Genomic DNA, 27515 nt, shown 5'->3' with positions numbered 1-27515 from the left:
CTTAGAAAAAGTTTAAAACTCAAACACTTAAAAACTTAAACTTAGCACAAAACTTGGAAAGGCCCGTGATAAATGATATATATAATTCCTTCAATTAAATAGTTTTGTAACAAAGTAATTCCCTGTCCCCCTTCATAATCCCCAGTGGAAATACTACTGATGAAATACTTAGGAACTCGGAGACTTAAGTTACATCACTGCTTGTTAACCGTACACATATTACTTTCAGTCAGGCATGAAATTAATATTATGCGCATATTACACGCCTGAGATTTGTTGCCATCCTAGAGTTTACTACTACGGGAGTTTAGATAATAAACTAATTATGCAGTATAATTTTATAAATTTTATAACTGTGCTTTAAAAACAATTCATTGTTTTCCTCAAACTACGCCCTTATTTTATAACTCTTTAGTCTTGTCTGATGAGATTTTACAAGTCTTCAGATCCATCGTTCTCCTCACATCTCCGCACTCTCGGAGGGCCTCTCGTTGCTAAGATGCAGGGGCCCATTCACCTCCTTTTCCCTACCCCTTTTCGGCCGACTTCTTCCTGCCTTCCTCCATCACTTTCCAACAAGCAACAGTTAAAACGAAGACCGCAGGGATCCCGCCCTCCCGCGACCGGCCAAGGCTTTCATAGACCTAGAACCTCTTCGCGCGCCGCAGCGGGATTCAACCCAGGCGCGCGGCCGGAAGTGTGGGCCCCGCGCCGGCCGCTTTCCTCCCGCGAGACTGCGAGCCTGGCCCGGGTGAGGGCCGGGGCGTGCGGTGCATTGTGGGAAAGCGTCCAGTGTGGCCTTTGTTTCCGGGCCTGGAGCCGCACTCTGTCTCCTCCGGCGCCTCCGCTGCGTCGCGGTTGCGGGTGCCCCGAGGCGCTCCCATTCCCTCCCTCGGTTGTCGCCCGGTGCGGGCGCCGCGCCGCCCCCGCCAGCATGTCTGGGGTGCGCGCCGTGCGGATCAGCATCGAGTCGGCCTGCGAGAAGCAGGTCCAGGAGGTGGGCCTGGACGGCACCGAGACGTACCTGCAGCCTCTGTCGATGTCGCAGAACCTGGCGCGCCTGGCCCAGCGGATCGACTTCAGCCAGGGCTCCGGCTCCGAAGAGGAGGAGGCGGCGGGCGCCGAGGGCGACGCGCAGGACTGGGCGGGCGCGGGGTCCAGCGCTGACCAGGACGATGAGGAAGGTGAGGCCGCGGGGCGCGCCCGGTGAGGCGCCTTGAACGTGGCCGCGCGGGGCTGCGGCGTCCGGACACTTTGGGGCGCTGCTAGCCTCTCAGTACTCGTGTCTGCGCAGATTTCCTTGAGAGACAGCCTGTGAGACCCTGTCGCTGGGGGAGTGTGTGTATTTTCAGTAGAACATCTCTATGTGGCACCCTGGTTAGGAGCAGTCGAGTTCTCGTCTCGATTCTGCCGTGTATTAGCTATGTGACTTTGAACTAATCACCGTGTTTCCATGTGCAAGGTTACTAACTCCTACTGAGAGATTATGTTGTCAGGAGTATGTGATAAGGTCTAGAAGGTAGGCAGAGGCCAAATCACGTAGAATCAGTCAACCAGGGTAAGCGTTTGGCTTTTATTAGAAGGACAGCTGAAAGCTTTTGAAAGATTTCAAGTAGACAGGTGATTTTGTTTACAGAAGATTACGCTGGATGCTATATGTATAGTGAATGGATTATAGGGAAAATAAAACTAGTTAGGAGAGAGCTATAGAAAAAGTATGAGTGGTTTTGTATTCTTAGTGTCGTAAATAAAAAAAAATCCAGCAGTTCTTGATTTAGTTATGTGAACAAACCCTGTGTAAATCGGAATTTAAAGATAGCATTTCAGGCCAGCTGTGTTAGGACAAATAGGGATCCATTTGGTAAATACTACCTCAAACCTCACACAGAAATATTTCCACAAGGATTGAAATGAAGATGAGAATGAGGTAAAATATTGGCAAGAAGTTATAATCATGTAACTTTGGCACTAGGAAAGACCTTCTTTTTCTCCCCCCCCCCCCCCCAATATTTATTACTTTTGGCTGGGTTGGATCTTAGTTGTATGTGGGATTTAGTTCCCTAACTAGGGGTCAAACCCAAGCCCCCTGCATTGAAAATGCAGAGTCTTAGCTACTGGCCTACCAGGGAAATCCCAGGAGAGACCTTCTTAAGCAAGATAGGAAACAGACGTTATGAAAGAAAAGATAGGTGTATTAATTGCAGAAAATTTAAAAATAGTAATGGAAAAAGATGCCACAGACAAAGTAAAAAGATAAATGACAAGCTGGGGAATGTATATACAACACATATGACACACAAATGGTTAATATCCCTGATATTCAGAGTTCCTTCGAACTGAAGACAGTTTTTTGAAAAAATAGGCCAAAACTGGCATTGTTGGAACCAGTCTATGTGCCCATTACACACAAATGGTTAAACTTACTATACATTGTTCAGTTAATATTATTTTTGGTCACATCGCACAGCTTGCAGGGATCTTAGTTCCCCTACTAGGGATCAAAGCCGGGCCCCCTGCAGTGGAACAGCAGAGTCCTAACCACTGGACTGCCAGAGAATTCTTGAATTGACTGTATGTCTATGCTTCAGACACGACTGAGCAACTGAGGACACAGTGCATGCTCCAGAATATCTTACAGTGTTAAAAGAATGAAGTAGATCTATATTCTGATGTGAAGGTGTCTTTAGGACATATTGAGGGGCGGGGGAAGCAAGTAATGGAAAATTGGGAGTATATGTATATAAATACATAAAATAAATTTGGGTGGGGATACCCCAACAGTTACTAGTGATTGCCTCTCAGGAGGAGAGAGATTTGGGGGTGGGGAATAAAGGAAAGCTTTCGCTTTTTACTCTGTATTTCTGTTGTTTGAACTCTCTATGGTGAGGATCTATACATGAAATTTAATTCCTAAAAGTGATTAAGAGGTTGGAAGATAATAGTGTTTACTATCAGAATGCTGCCATTATAGGTCATTTTTAGTTTTGTACTTTTCTGTGTATTGAAAATTCTCAACAATTCTTCAGGTTTTAAAAGCTGGAAGGAAAAAAAGGTTATTAAGAAGGCTTGCTTAGATTTTAAAGATTTGAATGACTACTATCATGCTGTAATGTTAGATTTAACTTAGGAAATTAGATACCGTATTTGTTTTGCCATTGTAGGAATGCCGACTTAAATGTTAACAAAGATTCTAGAAAGGGTGGAGTGAATGGGATAAAAGAGGGAACAATTTGAAATAGAATTCATTATTCTTATAGTACTTTTTTCTTTTTTTTAGTACTTTTGAATCTCTAAGTGAATTTTCTATAACTAATATCTGGGTATTTACTTTTTTCTTTCACTTTTTAGGATTGGTGAAATTTCAACCCTCCCTTTGGCCTTGGGATTCAGTGAGGAACAATTTGAGAAGTGCCCTGACAGAGATGTGTGTTCTCTATGATGTTCTTAGTATTGTTAGGGATAAAAAATTTATGACTCTTGATCCTGTCTCTCAGGATGCACTTCCTCCAAAACAGGTATTTGTGGGCTTTGGTTGAATACTGGTGCCATTTTATTAAGTCTCAGTACCATCTTTTAGGCTGTGTGTCTATTGTTTCCTTTTCCTTAGATGCAAAATTAAGTCCACATGAAGTTTTAAAGACTGTCTTAAAGCTCTCCAAAAACTCAAAATTAGGTTCTGTAATGTGATCAAAAATTGTGACATTTTTATGAACCTTTATTATTTTGATTCTTATGCAGCCAGAAAACTTTCACTAAACTTGGCTCTTTGGAATTGATAGTACATGAATTGATAGTGACTATGGATATTTATGTATGTATATATAATACATAGGTTTTGATTTCTCATCAGTTTTCCAATTATAGACTTTTCTCTGAAGTATAAATGAGTGCCTTAAAAGGGTGTTCTTGTGGGTGACGTGGAGAGTGGCATACATGAAGAGAGGAATGGCAGTGCAGAGAGGGGAGCCTAACCTAGGCTGGGCCAGGTTTATGCAGTGTTAAGTTCTGATGGTGTAGTGTTTTGGTTTAGCATAAGTCTCTTATCAAGTGACCAAAGAAATGGGTTAAGGTTATTATTCTTTTAAACATTTATTATGTGCTTTTCTTCCCTCTCCTTTTCTTTTTTAATTTTCCCTTGAGTAGGTATTTTTTTATTGAGGAAATGTATTATTTTAAAAAACCATTTAAAAATAATACAGCCCTACACTTCTGGATTGTGTCTGATAGAATCCTCAGACGTTGCAGTTAATATCTAAAAAGAAGTCACTTGCTGGAGCAGCACAGATCCTACTGAAGGGGGCAGAGAGACTGACAAAATCAGTCACTGAAAACCAAGAAAATAAGCTACAAAGAGACTTCAACTCTGAGCTTTTGAGATTGAGGCAACACTGGAAGCTTAGAAAAGTTGGAGATAAAATTCTTGGAGATCTGAGCTACAGAAGTGCAGGTATAGATAACTGTTAAAAACTCTGCTTTTTAACAATAGTTTGTTAAAAACTATAAACGTCGATTCTTTTATAATAATATTCTCAATTACATGTTACATTTTGAAGTTTTAATTTCTGTACACATAAGCCTGAAAAAACTCAAATTATTCTCATCATAGCTTTATATATGTGTGTAGGTTCAGTTGTGCCTGACCCTTTGCAACCCCAAGGACTATATAGCCCGCCAGGCTCCTCTGTCCATGAAATTTTCCAGGCAAGAATATTGGAATGGGTTGCCATTTCTTACTCCAGGGGTTCTTCCTGACCCAGGGATTGAATCCGCGTTTCCTGCGTCTCCTGCATTGGCAGGCAGGTTCTTTACCACTGGCGCCACCTGGGAAGCCAGCCGTATATAAAGATATATAGTTAATTTGAAAAAATTTTAGGTTCATTTAACAGAAAGTTCAGAGAAAAGAGTTTATATGCTAACACACCCTGAACCATAATAGATGTTTTAGTCAGAAATAAGCAGGCAGGACTGGACTCCTCAGTTGGGAAGTTTGATCAGTCCCTTAAACACTGAGCATAAAAGAAAAAAAGAAACCTTTCTATTCTTTCTTATTCTGTTTTTCTTCCTTAAGTCTGGTAAGCTGTTGTTAAACTCTTGGGTAAAGAGATACAATGGTGAAAACACTTCACCTTTTTCCATTCATTAAGGGCTGCAACCTTAACTTAAGGAATATATTTTGTTGGAGTATATAACAAAGTTGGATGTCTTGACTTCACATCTTCTGGTATAAATTCTTTGTTGTTGAGCTATAACATGTAATAACAGGTTTCTCAAAGCAATTGTGGCAATGTCTTTAAGCTGCCGAAGTGTATTCAGAGGATCTATACAGTAAAAGTTTGTAAGATTCACAGCTCAGTGGGGTAAAGCCCTTCGGTGTCAAGGGATAAAAAAAAAAGCAAGGAGCCCTGGCTGTAATTACTGAGATAACAGTAGTGGAGTGATATTTTGAAAAGGATTCATTTGCCAGAGCAAGCCATGAGTATCTTCAAATTAAAGGAATGTAATTTGCAGTGGTTTAACTCAAGGACCTGCATGCCTTACTATTGATGTGAATTGGGAAATTTTGAGTTCTAGTGGTAAAGTTCCATCAAAAGATGAATTAAGATGACAAAGACATTTTTACATTTTAATGGATAGTTTATAGAAGCAGTACTTTTCTGGCTCTGGACATTGTAAGCTCTTCTCAACAAATAATTATGCATAAGAACTTTACCTAAAACGGTTACTTGTGATACAAGAGGATTTGATTACATGTTTTTAACTGCAAGAAAATCTTGAGCATCTTTTGTTATTATCACATAGCAGTTACATTTATCTATGCCCTCCTCAAGTAATTCAGCAGCCCAAGGCAGCTATCTCAAACTTATGTACTACATACAAAGACATCACATGAAGTCTAGGAGTTGGTTGACAAAAAGTGGTGTATATGCTATCTTTTTGTCCTCTTGTTGAATTCAGAATCCTTCAATCGCAACCTTATTACAGAGTCTGAGCTCCAAAAGTGTTTAGTCTCCAAGGTTTAAATCTGTAAGTAGATTATATTACTTACATTAGTGTGAATATACATATATATGTATAGTCTAGAATTATATTCATTTTATCAAAACTCCGTTGAAATAAAACAGTTTGGATAGCCTGTAGAGTTCTTATAATGATACTATTAGACTAAGACATGTTATTTTTTTTTAAGGTAAATAGCTGTTTTCTCCTGCTTCCTTTCTTCTTTTTGCTTACCAAGCCTCTCCCTACCCACCCCCTGAAATACACATTTTTGGTGGGAACTTAATGTATGCTTCACTGAGATAAGCATGTTAACTGAATAAGCATGTTAACTGTTTTGATTTTCCTGTTTTTAATATCCCATTAGGGTCTTTGTTTCCCCATCATGGTACATTTGAAGTAATAAAGAATACAGATATTGATCTAGACAAGAAGATACCTGAAGATTACTGTCCCCTTGATGTCCAGATTCCTAGTGATTTAGAAGGGTCTGCATATATCAGGGTATTTGTCTAAGTATTTTTCAAGTAATTTCTTATTAATAGCCCAGAAGCTAATTCACTAACATATTTTTGTGTTATAATTTTCACATAGGTTTCAATTCAAAAACAGGCTCCAGACATAGGTGACCTTGGCACAGTTAACCTCTTCAAACGACCTTTGCCTAAATCCAAACCAGGTATAGTTCTGTTCTCTAACTTCTGGTCTTGTCTGCCTTGACTAAAAGTAAATATAGTTAGGAAAAATAGGTACTTTAAATAAGAGCAATTGGAAATATGACTTTATAATTTGTTAATCAATTATTAGTGAATAGCTGTACAGTCTTTTTTTTTTTTTTCCACACCATGCACCTTGTGGAATTTTAGTTCTCTGACTAGGAATCGAACACAGGCCCTCAGCAGTGAGAGTGCAGAATCCTCATGACAGGATCACAAAGGGATTCCTGTGCAGTCTTTTTTGAAAGGTTGAACTTATTTACCAGTTTTCTCTGTGTCGAAGAAGTAAAATATTCTATATTTTGGAAAAGGTATGCTGTAATACATAGTTTTCTGAACTTTTGTTGTATGTATTTAGACCATCATTTAAGCTAATTAATGCCTAAGATAGTTAGGTAATTAAGGGACTTCCCTGGTGGTTCAGTGGTAGGGAGTAGGGGGGACACAGATTTGATCCATGGTCAGGGAACTAGGATCCCATATGCCATAGGGTAGCTAGGCCCAAGAGCTGCAACAAAGACCTAGGGCAACAAAAATCTTAAAAAAGTAATAACAATTAGGTAATTAATATATATGCATGTTCCCTGTCTTTCAGGTTCCCCACATTGGCAGACAAAATTAGAAGCAGCACAAAATGTTCTCTTATGTAAAGAAATTTTTGCACAGCTCTCCCGGGAAGCTGTTCAAATTAAATCACAGATCCCTCACATTGTGGTGAAAAATCAGATTATCTCTCAGCCCTTTCCAAGTAAGTGCATCTTACCCTATTGAGTGATAATTAAAACTTTGTGATTTGGGGGCCAGGACAAAGAGGGTAGCTGTTTGGATGTGTTGAAGGAATGCTAACAGCAGAGAAGTAGCATGCAGTCCCTAATAACAGCCATAACAGCCCGCGAAGCGTGCAGCCAGCCTGCACTGCCGACTGCGTCCTCAGTGGTGTCGCTCCTGGGCTTTAAACAGTATCTGTTGAAGTTTGCCCTGGCAAACCTGTTATTAGGTAACAGTTGCTTTGAGGTGTCTATGCCAACACCATTTGTAGAAGATTTCCTAAGGTCCTCTTATTATGAGATGTCAATTAGAAAATGCTTAATTTTTAAAAATTTTTAATTTTTTTATTGAGGTATTGTTGATATATAAGTTTCAGGTGTACAGCATAGTGATTTACACTCTTTAAAAGTTGTATTCCATCTATAGTTATTATAAAATATAGATCCTTGTAATTTATACATAGTTTTTTCTTTTTTTTTTAAGTTTTAAAAATAACATTTAGTTCTTTAAAGTTAAGATGTGCATAATAGAAAACCAAAAAAAACACAAGAAGCAAAAAACTCTTTCATAATCACAAGTAGTTTTACCTTCCGATGTGTCCTTCAAGGTCTTTTGTGTATTCTTAATCCTCTGCCCCTATGTTGCCCCTCCCTGCTTCCCTCTCCCCACTAGTAACCAGTAATTTGTTCTCTGTCTGTTTCTTTTTTGTTATATTCAATAGTTTGTTTTATTTTTTAGAATCCATTTGTAAGTGATACCATGCAGTATTTGTCTTTCTCTAATTTCATTTAGCATAGTACTCTCTTAAGTCCATCCATGTTGTTGCATGTGGCAAAATGCCATTTTTTATGACTGAGTAGTACTCCATTGTGTTTATATACCACATGTTTTTTATCTATTCATTTGTTGCTTCCATACCTTGGCAATTGTGTATAATGCTTCTATGAACATTGAGGTGCATGTATCTTTTTCAATTAGTGTTTCTATTTAGAAAATGCTTAATTAAATATCCATAATATCCTAAATTTGTGGAAATTGGATTTAAAATATTTTTCAGAAGCAGTTAGATTTACCAAGAGATCAATTTTTAATTAGCTCCACTTGTTATTTTACATAAATTCTGAGGATCTTTTTCAGTCTTGCTAAGAGAATGGATTTCTGGAGTGAAAAATTTTCATCCTGATTCTCATGGGAACAGGGAACGTCTTCTAATCAGTAATACCAGATATTAACTCTGTTTTAATTTAAAATCTAGAAGTAGCAAATTACAGTTTCTGTTCACCTGTCTTTAGCCATAGCTGAAGGTCAGCAGCCTCATTGTAAGTCAATAGAAATTGAATACATGGTAGTTTATCGTATTCATGGGTAGTCATTTTGGTGTAAAAATGTTAATCACAAAAACCTCCTCTTTGAGTTCAGAATGTATCTTTTGAGAATGGGCTGTGGTAATGCTTTATGAAAATAGTTTATGCTTTTCCATATTGTAGGTTATTTATGTCTGTCCTACTTATTTTTATAAATAGGCTTGCAGTTATCTATTTCTTTGTGCCATTCTTCAAATGATAAGAAATCCCCCAAATCTACTACAGAGAAGCAAAGTCCAGAGGACCATCTTTATGTTCTAGAGCATAATTTGCATCTACTGATTAGAGAGGTAAGTAATAAATGTTTTCTTTGCATTGTGGTAAGCGTACCTACATGAAAGTACACACCCTCCCCACTGCTGAGTCCTCATTTTTCATAAAGCAATGACATTCACTAGTTGTGCTGTGAAAGATCTTGTTATGGGCTCAGGGAATACAGAGAAAATCGAAGTATAGTCTCTGTGACCAAGCATAGCTTCTATTCTACCACAGGTTTTATAGAAAGGTGTAAGAAACGCGTGCTAAAGGTTGATTCTGATTGGGTAATTGGAAAATGTCTTGCCAGTGTCTGTGAACAGGATTACTTGAATTATTTCAGGATATATATTCTACTTACAGGTCATTTAGAACTGTCCTGAGAATCTTAATAGGAATATATATTCCAGCCGCCCATGCCTCACCCCCAGATCTGGTCTAGTTAGTTGTGATGGTTCAAGGATCAGTATTTTTTTATATTCCTAAGGTGGTTCTGTACCCAGGTTTTAGAACCTCTAATCCAGGATATGGTAGAATAACTATCTACTGATTGCATGTGTTCTGTCAATGGGGCTTACTGAAGAATATTTATTTTTGTTTTTTATTAAAGTTTTAACATAAAAATGAACGACAGCTGGAGAGAGACCTTTTCTTTACTAACTTACATTTAGCATAGCCTAGTAGATGTTAAGCCCACTCCAGTGTTCTTGCCTGGAGAATCCCAGGGACAGCAGAGCCTGATAGGCTGCCGTCTGTGGGGTCGGACAAAGTCGGACACGACTGAAGCGACTTAGCAGCAGCACATGTTAACATGTTATCTGTGTGCCTAGACTACCTTTATATGTGTTTCCAATCCATTGCTTTCATATTTCCAAACTGTGAGCCATGATTTGATTGAACATTGTGTAGTTAATATGTGGGTACTGGCTGTTGAAAAGGGCTGTTCTTGTTACAGTTTCATAAACAGACCTTGAGTTCCATCATGATGCCACATCCAGCAAGTGCACCTTTCGGCCACAAGAGAATGAGACTTTCTGGTCCTCAAGCTTTTGATAAAAATGAAATTAATTCCATACAGTCAAGTGAAGGGCTTCTGGAAAAAATAATTAAACAAGCAAAGCATATATTTCTGAGGAGTAGGTAAGAACAAAGTTACTATCTTTCTTTGAAACTGCAGTCCTTTTTTCTTTATGTTACTTTATGTACATTATTTTTGGCATACTTTAATCTTTTTTCCCAGGGGGAGGGAGGTCACTGCGGTATAAGAGTTTATGGTTGTAGATGGCCCTGTCAAGTTTGGGGAAGTCTTAGATCTATTGCCCATGTAACTTTTTTATTTCCAACACTTGGCATTAAAGTTTTGAAAGACAGCTGACTAGGAATGTGACTTGGAACACCAAACGTTCTCCGATAACCCATCCATGAGCTACTTTTCCTGAACTGATTGAAACCTTTTTTGAAACTTTCCATATATTTTTTGGTTGTCCTGCATTTTAGGATTTTGGAAGGCACTTTCCTATATGTTGACTTATTTAATCCTTAGCTCTGGGTCAGGCCGTGTTAGCACATTGCTTACTGATGGTAAGACTGGGATTCAGAGAAGTTGTGCAACTTGCTCAAGGTTACACAACTAAAAGATTAGCAAAGTCAGGATTCAGGCCTAACTTCAAAGCTTATTTTTGTTCTTTTTTTAAAAATTTATTTATTTTAATTGGAGGCTAATTATTTTACAACATTTTAGTGGTTTTTGCCATACATTGACATGAATCAGCCATGGGTGTACATGTGTCCCCCATCCTGAACCGCCCTCCCCCTTCCCTCCCCACCCTAACCCTCGGGGTTGTCCCAGTGGACTAGCTTTGAGTGCCCTGTTTCATGCATTGCAAGTGGACTGGTGATCTATCTCACATATGGTAATAATACATGTTTCAATGCTATTCTCTCAAATCATCCCACCCTCGCCTTCTGCCACAGAGTCCAAAAGACTGTTCTATACATCTGTGTCTGTTTTGCTGTCTTGCATATAGGGTCATCATTACCATCTTTCTAAATTACATATAATTGCATTAATGTACTGTTTTGGTTTTTTTCTTTCTGACTTACTTCACCCTGTATAGTAGGCTCCAGTTTCATCCATAGTATTAGAACTGATTCAAATACATTCGTTTTAATAGCTGACTAATATTCCAACATCCAGTATTGTGTATGTGTACCACAACTTTCTTAACCATTCATCTGCTGATGAACATCTAGGTTGCTTCCATGTCCTGGCTATTGTAAACAGTGCTGCGATGAACATTGGGGTACATGTGTCCCTTTCAATTCTGATTTCCTTGGTGTGTATACCCAGGAGTGGGATTTCTGGGTCTTATGGCAGTTCTATTTCCAGTTTTTTAAGGAATCTTGACACTGTTCTCCATAGTGGCTGTACTAGTTTGCATTCCCACCAATAGTTTAAGAGGGTTCCGTTTTCTCCACGCCCTTTCCAGTATTTATTGTTTGTAGACTTTTTGATAGCAGCCATTCTGACCAGCATGAGATAATACCTCATTGTGGTTTTGATTTGCATTTCTCTAATAATGAGTGATGTTGAGCATCTTTTCATGTGTTTGTTAGCCATCTGTAGGTTGTCTTTGGAGAAATGCCTGTTTAGTTCTTTGGCCCAATTTTTGATTGGGTCATTTATTTTTCTAGTGTTGAGCTGCATGAGCTGCTTGTATATTTTTGAGATTAATTCTTTGTCAGTTACTTCATTTGCTATTATTTTCTCCTATTCTGAAGGCTATTTTTTCACCTTGCTTAGAGTTTCCTTCATTGTGCAAAGCTTTTAAGCCTAATTAGGTCCCATTTGTTTATTTTTCCTTTTATTTCCAATATTCTGGGAGGTGGGTCATAGAGGATCCTGCTGTGATTTATGTCAGAGAGTGTTTTGCCTATGTTTTTCTCTAGGAGTTTTATAGTTTCTGGTCTTACATTTAGATCTTTAATCCATTTTGAGTTTATTTTTGTGTATGGTGTTAGAAAGTGTTCTAGTTTCATTCTTTTACAAGTGGTTGACCAGTTTTCCGAGCACCACTTGTTAAAGAGATTGCCTTTTCTCCATTGTATATTCTTGCCTCCTTTGTCAAAGATAAGATTTCCATAGGTGCGAGGATTTATCTCTGGACTTTCTATTCTGTTCCATTGATCTATATTTCTGTCTTTGTGCCAGTACCATACTGTCTTGATGACTGTGGCTTTGTAGTATAGTCTGAAGTCAGGCAGGTTGATTCCTCCAGTTCCATTCTTCCTTCTCAAGATTGCTTTGATTATTTGAGGTGTTTTGTATTTCCATACAAATTATGAAATTATTTGTTTCAGTTCTGTGAAAAATACCATTGGTAGCTTGATAGGGTTTGCATTGAATCTATAGATTCCTTTGGGTAGTATACTCATTTTCACTACATTGATTCTTCAGATCCATGAACTTGGTATACTTCTCCATCTATTTGTGTCATCTTTGATTTCTTTCATCAGTGTTTTATAGTTTTCTGTATATAGGTCTTTTGTTTCTTTAGGTAGATTTAGTCCTAAGTGTTTTATTCTTTTTGTTGCAATGGTGAATGGAATTGTTTCCTTAATTTCTCTGTTTTCTCATTGTTAGTGTATGGGAATGCAAGGGATTTCTGTGTATTAATTTTATATCCTGCTACTTGACTATATTCACTGATTAGCTCTAGTAATTTTCTGGTGGTGTCTTTAGGGTTTTCTATGTAGAGGATCATGTCATCTGCAAACAGTGAGAGTTCTACTTCTTATTTTCCAATCTGGATTCCTTTTATTTCTTTTTTTTTTCCCTGATTGCTGTGGCTAAAACTTCCAAAACTATGTCGAATAGTAGTGGTGAGAGTGGGCACCCTTTTCTTGTTCCTGACTTTAGGGAAAATGCTTTCAGTTTTTCACCACTGAGGATGTTTGCTGTGGGTTTATTATATATGACTTTTATTATGTTGAGGTATGTTCCTTTTATGCCTGCTTTCTGGAGGGTTTTTATCATAAATGGATGTTGAATTTTGTCAAAGGCTTTCTCTGCACCTATTGAGATAACCATATGGTTTTTATATTTCAGTTTGTTAATGTGGTGTATCATGTTGATTAATTTGAATATTGAAGAATCTTTGCAGCCCTGGGATAAAGCCCACTTGATCATGATGTATGATCTTTTTAATATGTTGTTGGATTCTGGTTTGCTAGAATTTTGTTAAGGATTTTTGCACCTATGTTCATTAGTGATATTGGCCTGTAGTTTTCTGTTTTTGTGGCATCTTTGTCTGGTTTTGGTATTAGGGTGATGGTGGCCTCATAGAATGAGTTTGGCAGTTTACCTTTCTCTCCAATTTTTTGGAAGAGTTTGAGTAAGATGGGTGTTAGCTCTTCTCTGAATTTTTGGTAGAAATCAGCTGTGAAGCCATCTGGTCCTGGGCTTTTGTTTGTTGGAAGATTTTTAATTACAGTTTCTATTTCTGTGCTTGTGATAGATCTGTTAAGGTTTTCTATTTCTTCCTGGTTCAGTTTTGGAAGGTTATGCTTTTCTAAGAATTAGTCAATTTCTTCCAAGTTGTCCATTTTATTGTGATATAGTTGCTGATACTAGTCTGTTATGATCCTTTGTATTTCTGTGTTGTCTGTTGTGATTTCTCCATTTTCATTTCTAATTTTGTTGATTTGCTTCTTCTCCCTTTTTTGCTTGATGAGTCTGTCTAATAGTTTGTCTATTTTATCTTTTGAAAGAACCAGCTTTTAGTTTTGTTGAGTTTTGCTATAGGCTCCTTTATTTCTTTTTCTTTTATTTCTGCCCTAATTTTTATGATTTCTTTCCTTTTACTAACCCTGGCATTCTTCCTTTCTTCTTTTTCTAGTTGCTTTAGTTGTAAAGTTAGGTTATTTATTTGATTTTTCTCTTGTTTCTTGAGGTAAGCTTGTATTGCTATGAACCTCCCCATGCTTTTTGTGAATCCCATAGGTTTTGGTTTGTCGTGTGTTCATTTGTTTCTGTGAATATTTTGATTTCTTCTGTGATTTGTTATTTATTCAGAAGCATGTTGTTTAGCCTCCCTATGTTTGTATTTTTAATAGTTTTTTTCCTGTAGTTGATATCTAACCTTACTGCATTGTGATCAGAAAAGATGGCTTGGAATGATTTCAAATTTTTTTGAATTTACCAAGGCTAGATTTATGGCCCAGGATGTGATCTAACCTGGAGAATGTTCTGTGTGCCCTTGAGGAAAAGGTGAAATTCATTGTTTTGGGGTGAAATGTCATATAGATATCAATTATGTCTAACTGTGTCCATTGTATCACTTAAAAGTTTGTATTTCCTTCCTAATTTTCTGTTTGTTTGATATATCCATAAGTGTGAGTGGGGTATTAAAGTCTCCCATTATTGTGTTACTGTTAATTTCCCCTTTCATACTTGTTAGCATTTACCTTACCTATTCTGGTGTTCCTATGTTGGGTACATATATGTTTATAATTGTTAAATCTTCTTGGATTGATCCTTTGATCACTATGTAGTGTCCTCCTTTGTCTTTTTTCATGTCCTTTATTTCAAAATCTATTTTATCTGATATGAGTATTGCGACTTCTGCTTTCTTTTGGTCTCCATTTGCATGAAATATCTTTTTCCAGTCCTTCACTTTATGTGTCCCTTGTTTTGAGGTGGGTCTCTTGTAGATAGCATATATGGGGGTCTTGTGTTTGTATCCATTCAGCCAGTCTTTGTCTTTTGGTTGGGGCATTCAACCCATTTACATTTAAGGTAATTATTCATAAGTATGATCCTGCTGTTATTTACTTTGTTGTTTTGGGTTTGAGTTTATACACCTTTTCTGTGTTTCCTGTCTAGAGAAGATCTTTTAGCATTTGTTGAAGAGCTGGTTTGGTGGTGCTGAATTCTCTCAGCTTTTGCTTGTCTGTAAAGCTTTTGATTTCTCCTTCGTATTTGAATGAAATCCTGGCTGGGTATAGTAATATGGGTTGTGGGTTTTTCTCTTTCATCACTTTAAGTATGTCCTGCTATTCCCTTCTGGCCTGAAGAATTTCTGTTGAAAGATGAGCTGTTATCCTTATGGGGATCCCCTTGTGTATTATTTGTTGTTTTTATCTTATTGCTTTTAATATTTGTTCTTTGTGTTTGATCTTCATTAATATGATTAATACGTGTCTTGCGGTGTTTCGCCTTGGGTTTATCCTGTTTGGGACTCTGGGTTTCTTGGACTTGGGTGGTTATTTCCTGCCCCATTTTAGGGAAGTTTTCAACTACTATCTCCTCAAGTATTTTCTCATGTCCTTTCTTTTTGTCGTCTTCTGGGACTCCTATGATTCGAATGTTGGAGTGTTTAACATTGTCCCAGAGGTCTCTGAGGTTGTCCTCATTTCTTTTCATTCTTTTATCTTTTTTCCTCTCTGTTTCATTTATTTCCACCATTCTATCTTCCATCTTATTCTATCTTCTGCCTCAGTTATTCTACTGTTGGTTACCTCCAGAGTGCTTTTGATCTCAGTTATTGTGTTATTCATTATTGATTGACTCTTTTTTATTTCTTCTAGGTCCTTGTTAAACATTTCCTGCATCTTCTCAATCATTGTCTCTAGTCTATTGAACTGTAACTCCATTTTGTTTACAAGATTTTCTTTACTATCATTATTCTGAATTCTTTTTCAGGTAGACTCCCTATCTCCTCCTCTTTGGTTTGGTTTGGTGGGCATTTATCATGTTCCTTTACCTGCTGAATATTTCTCTGCCTTTTCATTTTGTTTAGATTGCTGTGTTTGGGGTACCCTTTCTGTAGGTGGAAGTTTGTGGTTCCTCTTTATTGTGGAGGTTCCTCCCTGTGGGTGGGGTTGCACTAGTGGCTTGTCAAGGTTTCCTGGTTAGGGAAGCTTGTGTCTGTGCTCTGGTGGGTGGAGCTGCATCTCTTCTCTCTGGAGAGCAATGAAGTGTCCAGTAGTGAGTTTTGGGGCATCTGTGGGTTTGGCATGGCTTTGGGCAGCCTGTCTTTTAATGCTCAGGACTGTGTTCCTGCTTTGCTAGAGAATTAGCATGGTATGTCTTGCTCTGGAATTAGTTGGCTCTTGGGTGGAGCTTGGTTTCAGTGTCGGTATGGAGGCTTTTGGATGAGCTCTTGTCTGTTAATGTTCCCTGGGATCAGGAGTTGTCAAGTTTTGGATGTAAGCCTCCTGCCTCTGGCTTTTAGTCTTATTCTTACAGTAGCCTCAAGACTTCTGCATCCATACAGCACAGATGATAAAACATCAGGGTTAATGGTGAAAAAATTCTCCACAGTGAGGGGACACCCAGAGAGGTTCACAGAGTTACATGGAGAAGAGAAGATGGAGGAGGGAGATAGAGGTGACCAGGCGGAGAAGAGTGGGAATCAAAAGGGGAGAGAGCAGTCTAGCCAGTAATCAGTTCCCTATGTGCTCTCCACAGCCTGGAACACTCAGAGAGGTTCATGGAGTTACATGGAGAAGAGAGGAGGGAGGGAGGAGATAGAGGTGACCAGACGGAGAAGAGGGAGAGTCAGAAGGGGAGGGAGCAGTCAAGGCAGGAGCCACACCCCCTAAGCGAAAATGGATACTGGAGATTAGATTCTTAAAGGTCCAAAATGGATAACAAATACCAGACAGCAAAGATTAAAAATCTAGAGTAGAGGTTAGAGTCTCAAAAATACAATATTAAAAATACAAAACAAAATCAATCAAAAAATTATAAAAGATATATGTATGAAATTTGCTTTAAAAATAGGGTCTGTTTTTTTGCAAGGTAATAGTAGTTTATAAAAATGAAAATTAAAAGAGCAATAAAGAACTTAAAAAATTTTAGAAGAGATAATAGTAAAAATATATCTAGGAATTTCTCTGGAGCTGTTGGGGCCAGTGTGGGGTCAGTTCAGCTTCAGATAGTTTCTTGTTACAGCTTGTACGTCTTCTCAAGGTCTATAGGCCCCCTCCAGTTCTTAGTCAGCTAACTACAGGGTTTTAATCTGTTGCACCTGTCACTTCCAGAGCGGTTCCCTCTTCTTTGTTTCATTTGGCTTCCTCTGTTTGCAGGTCTCTTCAGTGTCTGATTTCTGCCTGGACACAAGGGGGTGAAGGTGGTCCCTTGTTTAGGCTCGCTGGTTCAGTTGTGCTGCAGGGAGGGAGGAACGCTGCACACAGATATCACTGGCGTGTGTGGGGAGCGCGCGCAGTGTGTGGCCCACGCTGGGTGTGCCCCCGCTCACGGCGTGTGCTTTCCCTGTCTGCACTGCTCAGGCTCCAGGGTGCTCTGCAGGGGAACAGTCTAAAACAGGCCCTGGGTTGCATGCACTTCCCAGGTCTAAGCTGCTCAGGTTCTCGGGTATTCTGCAAGGACACAGACTCGATTGTGCCTGCATTTTGTGCCCTTCCCAGGTCCGAGCAGCTTCGGCGACCAGATGCTTGGTGAGCACACTCTCCCCAGGTAGGCCGTGTGTCTTAATCACCTCCCTGGTCCTGGACGCTCGGTTTCCTGGGTGTGCTGTGTGTGTCCTCTGGTGAGCTAATCTCAGGCTGCGACCCTCCTGGCAATGTCAGCCATCCAGGACCCCAGGAGGACATGGTTAGTAACTGGGAGCTGGCTCACAATTTGGTCTAGGATGCAAGGCCTGGGGCCAAGATTGCCCCTTGCCTTCTGGCTCTGACTGTCGCCTGCCTGCCTCTCTGCCTCTGGCGGGGGGAGGGGCCGGTCTGCAGCCAGCCAGCTCTCCTTTGGTGATCGCTCAGTCCTTTGTTCTGTGAGCAGGCCAGGCTGCACTTTAGGTTAGAGCCCGCACCTCCCTGTCCAGCCCCTGCTTGCTGGTGGTGGAGGCGAGCATCTGGGCTGCTTCTCCGCTGGGAGTTGCGGTTAGGTGTGTATTCTGTGGGTTTTTTTTTTTTTCTCCCAGTTATGTTGCCCTCTGACATCCAAAACTCCCCACAGACCCGCTGGTGAGAGGGTTTTCTGCTGTTTGGAAACTTTTACTCCTTCACGACTCCTTCCCCAGGACAGGTCTCTGTCCCTAACTCTTTTGTCTCTTTGTCTTTTATATTTTGTCCTGCCTCCCTTTGAAGTGAAGGGCTGCCTTTCTGGGTCGTCCACCAACATTCAGAAATTGCTTTGTGGAAGTTGGTCAGCATTCAAATGATCTTTTGATGAATTTATGGGGGAGAAAGTGGTCTCCCCATCCTATTCCTCGACCATCTTGGAACTGCCCCTCTCATTTTCTTTTTTCCATACATCATTTACTAAAGAACTTGGCATGATTGGACCTAAACGAAGTCTTTTCCAAATGCCACAGGGTGCTCTTTTTCATTATTGGCAGTTGGCAAAGAGGTCTGTTTTTACTTCATTCAGTGATTATGCCTTGATGGTACTCAGCAGGTGAGGGCACACTTTTTGTGGATGACATTTTACTTTGAATTTTAATTTATTTTTCCTGTTAATACAGTCTAGCTTTATTTGTCATGGTTTTATATTAGTCTTTGGTCTCAGGATAGAAACTTTAAGTAAAATGAATTAGGAAGACATGTTGAGACAACAGCATGATACATTGAAAGGAGTAAGGAATTCAGGATGAAAGATACACTTCTGTCAGGGCTCAGCCACTTGCTGAGTAATTTTGGGTAAGTTACTTAATATCTAATCCTCTCTCAATTGGGGTTAAAGGACTCTGGTCAAATTGAATAGTGGATACCCAGGTTCCTTATAAACAGTAGGAATACTATGTTAGATGACTTGTTACTTCCCATTTGTACATTTCAAGTATAAAAGATATTAATTAATTTGAGTATGTTGTTAATGTTGCAAATTTCTGATTAACCATAAAGTTAAATATTTCCTGAAATAAATGAGGGGCATGGGACAAGTTATCTTTAGAATCATTTTGTTTCAGAATTGGGCTTCCCTGGTGGCTCAGGCAGTGAAGAATCTGCCTGCTTGCAATGCAGGAGACCTGGGTTAGATTCCTGGTCAGGAAAATCCCCTGGAGGAGGGAATGGCCACCTACTCCAGTATTCTTGCCTGGAGAATTCCATGGACAGAGGAGGCTACAGTCCATGTGACCATGGGGTCGCAGAGAGTCAGACACGAGTGAGCGGCTAACAAAAGTTTCAGAATAGTAGTTGTAATCTTGGAAGCAGCAAAACTTTAAAAAATGTTCCCTTTTCTCCCCTTAGGTATAGAAATAATGTTCTAAGTGTATTGACCCATCTGTGATTCCATACAGTTAACATTCATATATTTTTACATACATTTGACCGTTGAACAATATAGGAATTAGGGATACCGACCCTCTGTATTAAAAATCCAAGTATAACTTGTGCTCGGCCATCAAACAGGCAGCTCCTCCATTTCCCAGATTTGCCATTCCTGGATTCAAGCAACCACAAATTGTGCAGTGTTGTAGTAATTATTTTGTGAAAAAGCTCTTGTAAGTATACAGGTGCAGTTCAGACCCATTGTTCATGGGTCAACAGTATATGTGTCAGGGCGTTTTTTGTTTTTTTTAATAAATAGGGTATCATAAAATTTTAAACCCTGCCTTCAAAGATATAATAGCTATGTGATAGCCCATTGTGTGAATATTCCATAATTTCTTTTACCAATTCTCAATTGCTATATTTCTTTTTATTTCCAGTTTGTTGATATATGTTAATACTGAGGTGAAAACTCTCACATATTTATCTGCCTTAAAAATTCTTGAAGCATTGCCAGGGAAACAAATCACAGAAGAAGAAGGGAAAGTTAAAAATGGACTGAAGGAAATCAGTACTAGAGCAGAAGCAGGATACAAGAGCATATAAAAATTGATATAAAAATCCTTTGTCTTCAGTAGCTATTCTCATTTCTTCCATTTCCTCATGCCTTTTCCTTCTGTCAAAGTGCTAACATCAGATTTTAGACACTGAGGATCTCGGTAGTTTTGTTGATTTACGTAATTTATGCTTTGTTTCTAGGCAGTGGCTATTCATTAGTGTGTATAAAATGGAAAGGAAAGATTATTGGCTCTGGAGTTACACTTCCAGGTTTTGTGCCCCAAACAGCTTCAAACTTTCACTAAACATTGCTAAACTGCTTTTGTTCCTTCTGAAAAATTGAGGTAATAATAGTAGTGTCTACTTTTGTTGTTTGTAAGGTTAAAATAATTCATGAAAGCACTTATTACAGTATTTGGTACATAATCATCACTTGATAAATCTTATTTCTCACTTATACTTTTCTTTCTTGGTGTATAGGTTTTACTTGTACAGTAAATCTCTCTAGCTTTTCTTGAAAAATGCTAATTCCATGACAGTAATAGTTCTCAAATGTAGGTATGTCCCAAATTATTTGTTACCAGGGATCAAATACTGATATTTATGAATAATTTTTATTCTTTTTAGAGATGAGATTAGTATTCTAGAAGTATGCCTTTCACTTGTATTCTGGTAAGATTTTCTGAGTGGCAGAAAACAAATGAAGTTAAAAGGAAATCATTGTGCCCTGAAAATGTATTGTGATGTGAAGTTGAGAACCAGTACATCAGAGCTACATCTGACTTTTCTTTAAAATCTTTGCTTTTCAAATAGTAGTATTTTCAGAAAGTCACCGTCTGTTTTCAAATAGCCATAAAACTGATAAGCAGTTTATTACCTTATTATTTTATATGGTGACTATAAAAATTTTAACTTCTCTGCTTTAAAAGGACTGCTGCAACCATTGACAGCTTAGCAAGTCGCATTGAAGATCCTCAGATACAGGCTCATTGGTCAAATATTAATGATGTTTATGAATCTAGTGTGAAAGTCTTAATTACATCACAAGGCTATGAACAGATATGCAAGTAAGTATTTTTTTTTTTTTGCAAGTAGGTATTGAAAAGAAGTTGTTTAATACGTTAAGTTGCTTTTTATGTATTGATGTTTGTAGAGTGATTACATCAAGATTTGGGGTTTTATTTGATAGGGAAGCATAACATTCCAGTAAATTATTTGAGCTGTAGAGTGTTTTTAAAAGTAAGAGATAAGGATTTCCCTGTCAGTCCAGTGGTTAAGATTCCATGCTTCCTCTGCATGGGTCATGGATTCTATCCTTGGTTGGAGAACTAAGATCCCGCATGCCACGTAGTGAGGCCAAAATATACAGGAAAAAAAAGAAAATGACAGGTAAGAATGTCCAAAATAGTCTCTATTTAATAGTCTCTAGTCACAGAGACTATTTACATAGTCTCTACGTAAATGCTGCATATTTGAACTATGGTCAGGAGTGAACCCCAGCACTGACTGGAAAGCTGCCATGCTTCCTCAGACTCTGATCCACTTCAGTTCTTGCCTGGAGGCCATGGCCAGTCTGGGGTGTTTGAAGTGAAGAGGGTCGTTTATATTAGAGCCCATACTTTCCATAATGTTCAGTCTGAAGCAACCTCGGTGTCTATTCGAGTCCATGATTGTGCCCTCAGTGACTCCTGTCCCCAGCATCCCTGGAGAAGCTGTCTGCTTGATTTACGTTCATAAATCACAGGTTATTACACAGATGGTAGATTGGTGGTTTGCAGTAGTGGGATGTTGGTAAAGGTGGTCAAAAGGTACAAATGTACAGCACTAAGGAGAGGAAAAGAAAAAATTGATCAATTTGGAATTGTTTGCATCTACAACTAAGATGAGAAAACTGGGGGATTATGGGCATTGAATCCAGCATACACCTTTTAAACTTCTGTGAAGAGAGGTCAGTGTCAGGACAGGAGAGAAAGTAGAAGGAAGTATAGAATGTCCTTACCCACCTTTGTAGCTGGTAGGGTCGTCTTACATTTTTTATTTTTTTCATCTTACACTTTTTAAAACTGAAAGTAATTCTCTTTCTTAGAACCCCCCAACTTCCTGTCGTTGAACATTTTATTTTAGTTGGATGCCAGAACAGTGATTTGTACTTGTGCAACCATGTCTGTAGGATAAAGTCCTCCAAGTGTAATTGCTTTGTCAAAAGATAAGGACATTTAAACTTTTGATTAATGTTACCGATTTGCTTTTCTTTCTTCCTCCTTTTTAACAATTTTCTCTGGCTGCACTGGGTCTTAGCTGTGGCCCTTGGGGCCTTTGTGCGGCACGCAGGACCCTTCTGTGGTGGTGCTGGTGGTGTGCAAGGTTCTCTCCAGTCGTGGTGTGTGGGCTCAGTTGCCCCACAGCGTGTGGGATTTCAGTTCCCTGACCAAGGATTGAACCCTAGTTCCCTACATTGGAGGACGGATTCTTAACCACTAGACCACCAGGGAAGTCCCCTAATTTGCTTTTCAGAGTAATTGCCATATGTATGCGCCCACCAATAGTGATACAAATTTCTTTTTCCTTATACCTTTGTTTGAAAAAGGAGAACTCAGAAATGTGGTTAGATTTATAAGTCTTTTTTTCTGTAAGCCTTATGAATTTTGTTTGTTTTTCCTTCAAAAGAAATATATAAACTTTAATTCATCAAAATTACAGTTTTATATAGTTACCAAAATTTTTTATTCTTAAATATTTGCTGTAAAAGCAAAGTTAGGAAAAAAGAGTTACTATAAGATGTGGAAAGCTATAATGCTGTTTTTTTCTGCATTTGTTCACCTGGATTATTTGAGGAGTTTTGTGTTTCTTGTACATGTCATATGCTAAAAATTTGTGAACTGACTTGGAAGAGATTTGTGACCTGTATATATATATTCATTGGCTATTTTATGAGTTTGTTTGACCTAAGCTGAGTTAGTAGAGCATACGTATTTTGACTTCTTAGCTGATTATTTCGGAAGAGAGTGAAAAGTTAATTGTTTTTCCTTTCTATATGAGAATTTGACCTTTGACTAACTCTCTCTAGTTACCTAGTAACTTGATAAGGAAAGATGCCATGTGTGTTACTAGGCAACACTGCTTATGGCAAAAATGATCCCCAGTTGGTAACATGGTTCTGGACTGGGAGAAATTACAAGCCCTTGCTGGGGATGGCTTTGGATGTCCCAGGGTGGGGTGAGTGTTATCAGTGGGCCAAGTCTCCTGCGGGGACCCTGGAATCTGGCCTGTGAAGCTGTTACAAGAGTGCGTGGCTCCTGTGAGGACCCAGGTTTTTGGGTCAGGGCAGGCCCACATGCTCTCAGCGCACATCTCTTCTTATTTAACACAGGTGTGTGGCTGCTGTGTTAACAGCCTCAGGGCCCTCAGGAGAAGAGGAGCAGGTGCTGTTGGCAGGGTGACAAGCTGTGCTTCCTGCCCCGCATCCTTCTGAGTAGACTGGCACTCCGTGGCCTATGATGTCAGTAGTTCAGTGAGTCTGATAGTTTTCACTGAACCTGAGGAAACTCTCCCCCCATGGGTCTTGGTGTAGATTATCAAAATTGTTGTATTCTTTTTCTTTGCTCTAAAGGTTCTTGACATTTGTATAAGGTAATTTTGGACATTTCTGAATTTTAGTGTGTGTTGTCTATAAAGGTCCATTCAGCTGCAGTTGAATATTGGAGTTGAGCAGATCCGGGTCGTGCACAGAGATGGGAGGGTGATCACACTGTCTCATGAGGGCCAGGAGCTGCAGGACTTCCTTCTGTCCCAGGTAACAGGGTTCCTGAGCCCCTTCCACTCTACCATTGAAAGAACAAAGCCGATACGAAGTAACATTACTTTTTTAAAAGCCGTTTCTTCTTGCCAACTAATTTCTAGTGCAGAGCTCCCCAGGTAGCTCAGTGGTAAAGAACCCGTCTGCCAGTGCAGGAGACACAAACAGATGTGGGTTCGATCCTGGATCACGAAGATCCGCTGGAGCAGGGCATGGTAACTCCAGTCTTCTTGCCTGGAGGGTCCCCATGGACAGGAGCCTAGAGGGCAACAGTCCAAGGTGTCACAGAGAGTCAGAAACAACTGAGCGACTAAAATACAATGATTTCTAGTGCACATTTACCACCTTTTGGCTAATTGAAAATGTTGATACTGTTCTAGATTTGTTTCTACTCTTGGTTTGTATTTAAGATGCATGACCAGTTCTGAGACTACCAAACTTTTTTTATTTCTCCTGTTAGCCGAGATTTACAGCACCCATAGGACCACATGAAAGTGAAGTATTAATCAGAAAGTAAAGAAAACCAGAGAAAGGATGATCAAATACAAAACTATAGTATCCATGCTCCAAAATGATGAATGGAACACTTTATGCATAAGCCCTAAGGCAGCGTTCCTCATAGTAAGGGACAATATGGAAAATGTTGAGTTCTAGTACCCAGCTTATACCACAGACTTGCTTTGTGACATTGGACAAATTTTTTGACCTTTTTTTTTTCCATCTATAAAGTAAGAACAGTATTTTTCCTACCTTCTTCATGGAGTTGTGATGATCCATTGAAATACTGAGTTATTGGGATAAAGGGTTGATTTTTGAAATGCTAATATATCTTTCACATGAAACATATTTATATTTCACATAAATTTTTACAAAAATACTGACCCTCTCCATCTTAGAAGCAGTAATCTATTACACTGATTTGCCTCTATGGTGCCTTTATTTAAAGGGCATTTGTGAGGTATGGCACCTCTTGGTTGATTGTACCTAAAATAGCTTTGGTTAGCTTGAGCACACATGCAGAAGTGTAATGAAAGCCTGTTAAAGAGCTTCCAGAATTGCTAAGAATTCTAGAGAATAAGGCTTGCAAATGGCTCAGGATCAAAGGAAGCTGGATGTTAAGAACCACAGGCAGGGCAGGGCCCCTGCTGCTGCCATCCCAGCACCACGACCCTCCTTGCTGTGTATCAGTCAGGGTCTTTCAGGGTGGTTTCAGGGTTGTCTCTTTACTAAGGATCAATAAAAAAGCTGTTAGTGTGACAGCTTCCCAGAACAAAGTGGACTGGAGAGTGGACTTGATGGGGCCAGTGGGAGATACTCAGCCACACACCCTGCTGCTGTTTTACTGTTCCTTCAAACTCGGTGATCCAGGTGAGAGGCTCCAGCTGGCCAAGTTCAGCTTGTGGGCTCTGTTCCTGCTGCCAGTGTACAGGAAAGCAAGTATCAGGCTATTTTAGCTTCTGCAGTGGAAGGTGGGATCTTGTTCCCTTGCCCCACACAGAGGAGAATTCCTCAAACATAAGATAGGGTTCCTTTGCTAGGCAGTAAAATCCCCAATGAAATTTCACTTTACAGTCATGATGTCAAGTCACTGCTGAGTAAATACCTGTTCTGATTGTCAGTGAAGTTTCCTTTTTCATTCACAGATGTCACAGCATCAGGTGCATGCAGTTCAGCAGCTAGCCAAGGTTATGGGCTGGCAGGTCCTGAGCTTCAGTAATCACGTGGGACTGGGGCCTGTAGAGAGCATTGGCAATGCCTCTGCCATAACCGTGGCCTCCCCCAATGGTGACTATGCTATCTCAGGTATGTTCTGCTGCTCTGAATGTGAGGAGACCTTTGGGGATTTGGCCTTTTCATTTAGCTTTAGTAGTTACCATACTTAAGAGTAACTACCTCTGTAGTAGGTGAGTTCCTTTATTAATTATGTTGAGTGTTTATCTCATCATAGCTAATATTCAGAGCAACAGGTTATTACATCTTTTTATAGTAGTTATAAAAGATGTTTTGCTTGGCAACACATTTTCCTAGGCGATTATCTGAAAAATGCCATCAGCATTATTACTCCTGCAGTTCAGAACTTTCAATGGATAAATGCTTTTTAAAATATATACTGCTGGGGAGTTCCCTGGTGATCGATCAGTGGTTAGGACTCACTTTCACTGCTGTGGACCCAGGTTCAGTCCCTGGTCAGGAAACTAAGACTCCACATGCTGCATGATGGGGCCAAAAATCTTTTTTTTAAGTTTATAAATATACTGCTGCAAACATGCAAGAAGAATAGTATCTGATCCTAAAGATGGTCAAGGGATAGAACAGAGAGGTGTTTTGAGAAGCACCTACCATGAATGGGGCACTTTGATAGGCGTGTATACATTTTGTCTTGTTGACAATTATATATCGTTTCAGTGTGATCTTCTTTAATACTTGCTCTAAATATTTGAAAGAGTAGGTAGTTAGAGATTCTTCCCCATAGGATCACAGCTTGTGAATCTGTAGTCTTGATCATTTTGAGACCTTTATTGATAAGAATTTCTAAATACCCTTTCTTCTTGCCTAAGTTATAAAGCCTCATTAAAACCTGAAGTTCATATTCAGAATAATCTTTTCATCCATCCCTTCCAGTTCTGATTTTGAACATTTGACTTTCATCACATTGTGGGTGTATATTAACCAAGTTGTTAAATGACTAGGTTATCAAGTATTTTAGAAAAAAAAAATGATGATGTTCTAAAAATATATAGAACATTTGATTTTCCTAAACCAACACTGATCTTTGCCACATTTTTATATTACAAACGTTAATTCATAAATATTTATACCAGCCCAGTATCTGTAAGGGGCTTTCCAGGTGGCCCAGTGGTAAGGACTCTGCCTGCCAGTGCAGGCGATGCAGGAGTCTTGAGTTTGATCCTTGGGTTGGGAAGATCCCCTGGAGTAGGAAATGGCAACCCACTCCAGTATTCTTGTCTGGAAAACTATACATGGATAGAGGAGCCTGGCTGGCTACAGTCCACGGGATTGCAGAGTCAGACACTACTGAGCACACACACAAAAACACACAATATCTATAAATTAGTAAATTTTATTTTAGCATATTGAACCTGAAAAGTACTTTTAAATAAGCACTTTCAAGTTGGTAGACAAACAAGGCTTTTTATGCTCATGGAAAGTGAAGTTGTCTGATCTTTGTTGTTTCTAGCTTGGAAAATGAATATATTGATATTTTGGTTTTGCTCCACAGTTCGTAATGGCCCTGAAAGTGGCAGCAAGATTATGGTTCAGTTTCCCCGTAACCAGTGTAAAGACCTTCCAAAAAGTGATGTTTTACAAGATAGCAAATGGAATCATCTTCGTGGGCCATTCAAAGAAGTTCAGTGGAATAAAATGGAAGGCCGAAACTTTGTTTATAAAATGGAGCTACTTATGTCTGCACTTAGTCCTTGTCTACTGTGATTTTTTTTCTGGACCAGTTTCCAGATTTTTTTTCCCCCAGAGAAGTTTCCAGAAACTTTGAGGAATGTTTGCAGATCAACAGTAAGCACAAAGAAGAGTAATCTTCTAAAGGAATATTGTTTTTAAAAAGTAATAATTAGCAAATGTTTACTTAGCATTTTGAAACCTTTCACTTTATAAGTGACAAGTGCTTTAAAATGCAAAATTTTATGTACAGTTATAGGGTATACAAACATGGAGAGATGTACTTTTTTTATGCAGTTGACTTGAAATATTACTAACATGGATTGACATTTGTTTTTTAAAATATCCCTTTGATGTTGACATCAAATAAAGTATAGTTAAAAATTCCAGACACTCTGAACTCTTAAC

At 39.1% G+C, this 27515-nt stretch overlaps 1 protein-coding gene across 1 annotated transcript; it reads left to right on the top strand.

Moving 5' to 3' along the window:
- The first annotated feature begins 770 nt into the window (after positions 1-770).
- Positions 771-27496, top strand: MED17 (mediator complex subunit 17). Its single transcript, XM_020869600.2, has 12 exons — positions 771-1184; positions 3349-3515; positions 4228-4447; positions 6365-6501; positions 6592-6676; positions 7309-7461; positions 9005-9135; positions 10056-10240; positions 20824-20961; positions 23570-23687; positions 25334-25493; positions 26932-27496. The coding sequence occupies exons 1-12, from the start codon at positions 935-937 to the stop codon at positions 27141-27143; spliced, it is 1956 nt and encodes a 651-aa protein (XP_020725259.1). The 5' UTR covers positions 771-934; the 3' UTR covers positions 27144-27496.
- Positions 27497-27515: the final 19 nt, after the last annotated feature.

This window comes from Odocoileus virginianus, chromosome 28 (assembly GCF_023699985.2).
Source record: "Odocoileus virginianus isolate 20LAN1187 ecotype Illinois chromosome 28, Ovbor_1.2, whole genome shotgun sequence".
NCBI lineage: Eukaryota > Metazoa > Chordata > Mammalia > Artiodactyla > Cervidae > Odocoileus > Odocoileus virginianus.
Note: the sequence above shows the minus strand (reverse complement) of the source record. Positions and strands in the feature narration are given on the sequence as shown.